Source organism: Lithobates pipiens, unplaced genomic scaffold, assembly GCF_037356315.1.
Source record: "Lithobates pipiens isolate NorthernLeopardFrog02 unplaced genomic scaffold, aLitPip1_a1.2 Scaffold_41, whole genome shotgun sequence".
In the NCBI taxonomy this organism is placed as follows: domain Eukaryota; kingdom Metazoa; phylum Chordata; class Amphibia; order Anura; family Ranidae; genus Lithobates; species Lithobates pipiens.
Window position 1 is genome coordinate 4,700,216 of NW_027507861.1, and position 6,259 is coordinate 4,706,474.

General features: G+C 49.1%; 1 protein-coding gene across 1 annotated transcript; it reads left to right on the forward strand.

Annotated features, from left to right (window-relative positions):
* Window positions 1–4,554: 4,554 nt before the first annotated feature.
* LOC143956808 (uncharacterized) lies at window positions 4,555–5,887 on the forward strand. Its single transcript, XM_077466982.1, has one exon. The coding sequence runs from the start codon at window positions 4,565–4,567 to the stop codon at window positions 5,855–5,857; it is 1,293 nt and encodes a 430-aa protein (XP_077323108.1). The 5' UTR covers window positions 4,555–4,564; the 3' UTR covers window positions 5,858–5,887.
* Window positions 5,888–6,259: the final 372 nt, after the last annotated feature.

A 6,259-nucleotide genomic window follows, 5' to 3' on the forward strand; every position in this document is an offset into this window, starting at 1 on the left:
CATTGTGACTGCTGAGCGGTTCTGCAGCGATACTACAAAGAGTGACAAACACAATTGGAAAAAAGTATTATAACTGGTGTGATAGACCAGTGGCCCCCCAAAATGACAGATTGAAGCGGGGTGTTATATATCTTCTTCCACATACATACTGCATTTCTCTAGAGACTTTTATCACAGGGTCATTTAAAAAATGACAGGCAGAGGAAGAGGCAAGCCCTTCCGCAGGGGTGGTAGGGGTAGGGCAACAGGCTTGAGTCAAAGTGGAAAATTGCAGAAGGTGCGTGCGATTATGTCAAAGGACGCACCAGACTTGGTTGAGTGGCTCACTCAGCCTTACTCTTCTGCACCCTCCTCATCCTCTCGATCTGCACCCTCTTCTTCACTCTCTGCTGTGTGCACCCCCAAAGACACCACCACCAACACCACCACCACCACCACATACCTTCCGCTTGAGTCACAGGAATTATTTTCTGATCCATCACAAGACATTTCTGATGAGCAGCCACTCTTGGTATTGGATCAGGAAGAGGAGGTAGCAACAACCGCTACTCAGCAGTCTGACGACAGTACCCAGATCAGCCCAAGGAGGAGGTTGGTCCCCGGTGTTGCTGCATACTCCGAGATCTCTACTTATAGTGGTGGGGAAGGTGACGTTGATGATGACTTGTCTAGTGATGTCACGTGGGTGCCCACAAGAGAGGAAGAGGAAGGGAGTTCAGAGGGAGATATGGAGGAGAACCAGGAAGAACTTGCACAGGAGGGACAAACCAGACAGATAATTTATCAGGAGTGAGGCATCAACCATGTATGGTCACATCTGGCACTCCCAGGACACCGGCACATGGCTCCGCAGTGTGGGCTTTTTTTAAAGTGTCCGCTGCTGACAATAGTGTTTCCATCTGCAGCCTTTGCAGTCAACGCGTAAGTTGCGGTAAGTCCAACACTCACCTATGGACGACCGCCTTAAGAAGGCACATGAGCTGCCATCACCGAGCCGAGTGGGAGCAACGGAACCCACAAAGCCACACTCCAGGCTCTCACTGTCCAGCCTCGTCTTCTACTTCTCCTTCTCCTCAGAATTGTCCTCCACTCCACCTTCCATCACGCCGTCCTCATGTATTTCTGGAAAAGGGCAGGCTTCCGTGGCCCAAATGTTCGAGCGTAAAAAAATGATGACGCCGGATAACCCTCTTGCCCAACGGTTGACCGCTGGCTTGTCAGAACTCATAGCCCACCAACTACTGCCATATAAACTGGTGGACTTGGAGGTCTTTTGAAAATTTGTGGCCATTGGAACACCACAATGGAAGGTCCCAGGAAGGAAGTATTTCTCGGAGAAGGGCATCCCAGAGCTATATGGCCATGTTCAGCGGCAAGTGAATGTATCTCTGGCACAGAGTGTCGGTGCCAAGATACATCTGACCACAGACACGTGGTCTAGCAAACACAGGCAGGGAAGGTATATCACTTTTACTGCCCACTGGGTGAACCTTCTGATGGCCGTCAAGCATGTAACCCGTGGCACCCGTGTAGATTTGGTTTTACGGCCACGGATTGCATGCAGGCGTGCCTCTTCTTCTCCTACTCCATCCCCCCTCTCCTCCTCCTGCTCCTACTCCATCCTCCTCCCTCTCCTCCTCAGCTGACTCCTCCTTTTCCGCTGCTAGCGTCTCTTCCGCTGCTAGCGTCTCTTCCGCTGCGCCACCCAAGATCCCCAGAACCTATTCAACATGCCAGGTGAGACGTTGCCATGCCGTGCTGCGTCTGTTGTGCCTGGAAGCCAAGAGCCACATTGGCCCTGCACTCCTTTTCAGCTTTGCATTCACAGACAGATTAGTGGCTAACACCGCTCAATTTGACAGTTGGTAAAGTGGTGTGTGACAACAGTGCCAATCTGCTTAGCGCATTGAAACAGGGCAAAATTATACACGTGCCATGCATGGCACACGTCTTAAACTTGGTCGTGCAGCGATTCGTTGTCAAATACCCTGGGGTCCAGGACATCTTGCGGCAGGCAAGGAAAATCTCGGCCCATTTCAGAAGATCTTACAGGGCCATGGCTCGCCTTGCAGACATTCAACGGTGACACAATCTGCCGGTCAGGCGTCTTATTTGCGATTGCCCGACGCGATGGAACTCAACCTTCTATATGCTTGATAGGCTGCTCCAGCAGAAACGTGCAGTTAATGACTACCTGGCCGTGGAGGAGCAGGAGCAGGAAGATGAGGAAGTCGCAATGCTGGATGAATTCCTAGGGGGGGCTACTCTATCTGAGACAAGTCAACAACAGGAGTCTGAAGAGGAGTCAGAGGAGGATGGTGCCGGGCGGATGAGGAGGAGCAAGAAGAGCATGCTTTAAACCTTTCTGGGATCCCTGTTGTGCGTGGATGGGGAGAGGAGAATGAAGAGGATGACATTATCCTGGATGATGAGCAGGAGCCAGGCCATCACACCGCTTCCAGTTTCGTGCAAATGGGGGCCTTCATGCTCCAATGTTTTAACAGGGACCCCCATATAAAAAGCATAAGGGTCAAGGACCAGTACTGGGTGGCAACGTACTTAGACCCCCGGTACAAACACAAAATGGCAGAAATGTTACCACCATCACAGAGGGCTGTCAGAATGGAGCACTTCCAGGCCTTGCTTCGAGAAATGCTGCATTCTGCTTTTGCGTGCGCTGGCAGAGGAGGAATTCCCACTCCCAGAGAAGGAGTTGCGGGTACCAATCCAACAGCGCCTGCAAGAAGAGGCCGGTTTGAAGATGTGTTGGTGACTTCTGATATGAGGTCATTCTTTCAGCTGACCCATCGACAGGTGTCATCCGGATCCAGCATCAGGGAACGCCTAGACCGTCAGGTGTCCGACTACATCGGGTTAACGGCCGATGTGGATGCTCTGAGGAGTGATGAACTCCTGGACTACTGGGTGGGAAGGCTTGACCTCTGGCCAGAGCTTGCCCAATTTTCAATGTAACTGTTGGCTTGCCCCTCATCCAGTGTCCTGTCTGAAAGGACGTTCAGCGCAGCAGGGGGGATCGTGACCGATAAGCGCACTCGCCTAGCTCACGACAGTGTTGACTACCTCACATTTCTAAAAATGAATGAGGCATGGATCTCGGAGGAATTCAACACATGTGACCAGTAGACCATGTATATGCATAACTCGATAAACAATTTATATAATCTAGCACACTGACCTTTTTCTACCCTTGGCTCACTGGTACAAAAAAAGCACACCGTACTATATGCCCGTACCCTCCTGTTTGAAGCGGTTGAGCGGTGTCATATTTTTGGATCCCGCAACGAGTTGCTGGTATCGGTGCTGCTGTCAGTGCTCTCTATCACGGTGCTGGTGTGGTGTCAGTGCTCTCTATCACGGTGCTGGTGTGGTGTCAGTGCTCTCTATCACTGTGCTGGTGTGGTGTCAGTGCTCTCTATCTCGGTGCTGGTGTCAGTGCTCTCTATCTCGGTGCTGGTGTCAGTGCTCTCTATCACGGTGCTGGTGTCATTGCTCTCTATCACGGTGCTGGTGTCATTGCTCTCTATCACGGTGCTGGTGTCATTGCTCTCTATCACGGTGCTGGTGTCATTGCTCTCTATCACGGTGCTGGTGTCATTGCTCTCTATCACGGTGCTGGTGTCAGTGCTCTCTATCACGGTGCTGGTGTCAAACAGTGAGGGAGAGAGCAGCAGAGAAGCCAATCAGCAGGCAGTGCCAGCACCATGGATGAGGATTAACACTGGACTGGCACCTCCGGACCACCGCAGTGGAGCCCTGCATAGGTGGGGGTAAGGGCTGGGCAGAGGGAGGGGTCAGGGGCTCAAGCACAGGTTGGCACACTGGGACACTGGCACAGGACTGCGCTGCCCTGACTGTAGCACTGATCATCTCCTGCACCCCCTTCATAGCCTGGCCTGACCTTGCCTCTCCTCCATGGCCTTCATGCGCTCTTCAATTGTCAAAATTTCACAGATAAAAAAAGAATGCTTGTCGTTGTCGATCCCAGATTCACTTAATACTTCTGGTATGTCAGTGTCCATGTTGTGGGACTATGTGTGCACAGCTAGTAAGTATTTTGTGGCTGAAAATATGACCTGGAGGTTTTTAAGGTTTGCCTGCCATTAAAGTCAATGGGGTCCGCCGCGAACCTTGTGGTTAACATACTTTTAGGCACGTTTGCGGATCGCATTCGTAAAATGTCCCGTCGGAAGTTTGTCCATCACTACCAATGATGGGGGTCTTCAGGATCAGTCCAGTCTTCATCTTGGTTGTTCTCCCCCCATCCTCACTCTCTGACCTCTGGTGGGGCTCAGCCCCGCTGTTATTCATGACTAAATCAGGGAGTTCAGGACTCCTTGTGTTGGGAAGATGGCAATGAATGATAGAGGGGGTCCCACCCTACCCCATCCTAAAAAATCACTGTCACTCTTATAAAAGTTTTTGTTATTTCCTCTCTCTCTGACTAAGGTGCATGAATAAATGGAATTTTAACGTCCTCCAGAGACCAAGTTGCCTGATGTCTAGTAATAATCTTTGTATTTCTATTTTAGTAGATGGACGGGAGATGAGGAAAACCTCAGAGGATTGTCTCACTTTGTCTCCAGACTGTGCAGTAGGAGATGAGGACATCACACAGTATAGTCCAGGAGAAAACCCGACTACCTCAAATGTCCATCCAGCACCACACAGTGTAGATGGACCATCGTCTTCCTCTGATCCTGAGGAACCTCAGACTGTGAAGGATGTTGCTGTCCTTCCAACAGATGAGAGGTTTACCTGTCATGATTGTGGGAAATGTTTTCATTCTAAAACCAGTCTTAATGTGCATAAGAGATCTCACACAGGGAAGAAGCCGTATTCCTGTCCTGAGTGTGGGAAATGCTTTGTACAGAAATCAAACCTCGTCACACACCAGAAATTGCACACAGGTGAGAAGCCATTTTCCTGCCCCGAGTGTGGGAAATGCTTTGTCCGTAAAGCAGACCTCATCCCACATCAGAGAACTCACACCGGGGAGAAACCATTTTCCTGTCCCAAGTGCAGGAAATGTTTTTCATTGAAATCCAGTCTTGCCAGGCATCAGCTACTGCACACGGGGGAGAAGCCATATTCCTGCCCCGAGTGTGGAAAATGTTTTTCCCAAAGGTCTAGTCTTCATACACATCGTATATTGCACAAAGGAGAGAAGCCACATTCATGCACTGAGTGCGGGAAATGTTTTTCAAAGAAGTCCAATCTCCACAGACATCAGAGATCTCACACGGGGGAGAAGCCATATTCCTGCCCCGAGTGTGGAAAACGCTGCCTGAAAAAATCAGAACTTGTCATACATCAGGAATCTCACACCGGGGAGAAGCCTTTTTCCTGTCTTGAGGGCAGCAAAAGCTTTTCACAGAAATCGCAACGTGTCGCGCGTCAGCGGTCCCGCGCCGAGAAGAAGCGCTTTTCCTGTCCCGAGTGTGGGAAATGCTTTGGACAGAAATCGAAACTCGTCGCGCATCAGAGGTCTCACACCGGGGAGAAACCATTTTCCTGTCCCAAGTGCAGGAAATGTTTTTCGTTGAAATCCAGTCTTAAAAGACATCAGCTACTGCACACGGGGGAGAAGCCATATCCCTGCCTTGCATGCGGCAAGAGTTTTTCACAGAAGTCTGATCTTTATACACATCAGAGATTGCACACAGCAGAGAAGCCGCATTCCTGCCCTGAGTGTGGGAAATGTTTTTCAAAGAGCTCCAGTCTCTACAGACATCAGAGAGCTCACACCGGGGAGAAGCCATATTGCTGTCCTGACTGTGGGAAATGTTTTTCGCAGCAGTCTAATCTTTATACGCACCAGAGATTGCACACTAGGTAGAAGCCATTTTTTTTTTTTGTGTGCAAATTTTATTTTATTTTTTTCAGTTAAGTCCTCTCTTTTCAGACATCAGAGGTTGTACACCAAGGAGAAGATGTATTTCTTTGTGGGAAAAGCTTGATAAAAAAAAAAAAAAATCAGAACTTGTTACACATGAAAGGTCTAATGCAGGCCATACACGGTCGAATTTCGAACAAATTTTCTTTTCAAAATCAGAAAATTCGTTTTTTTTTTTTTTTTTTTTTTTTTCTTGGCCGGGAATTTTCTTTTCTCTCTGTACATTTTCTTTTCTTATTACATTTCTCGCACGATTCTCCCATCATTGATTTAGAAAATCGTTCGTTTTTCAAAAAATTTCCAACATTTCCGATTCCTCAAATTTTATTTCTGCACGAAAATCGG

Bases quoted from the DNA above. Each gene is read 5' to 3' on its own strand.
- LOC143956808 (XM_077466982.1), top strand. From the start codon at position 4,565: ATGAGGAAAACCTCAGAGGATTGTCTCACTTTGTCTCCAGACTGTGCA.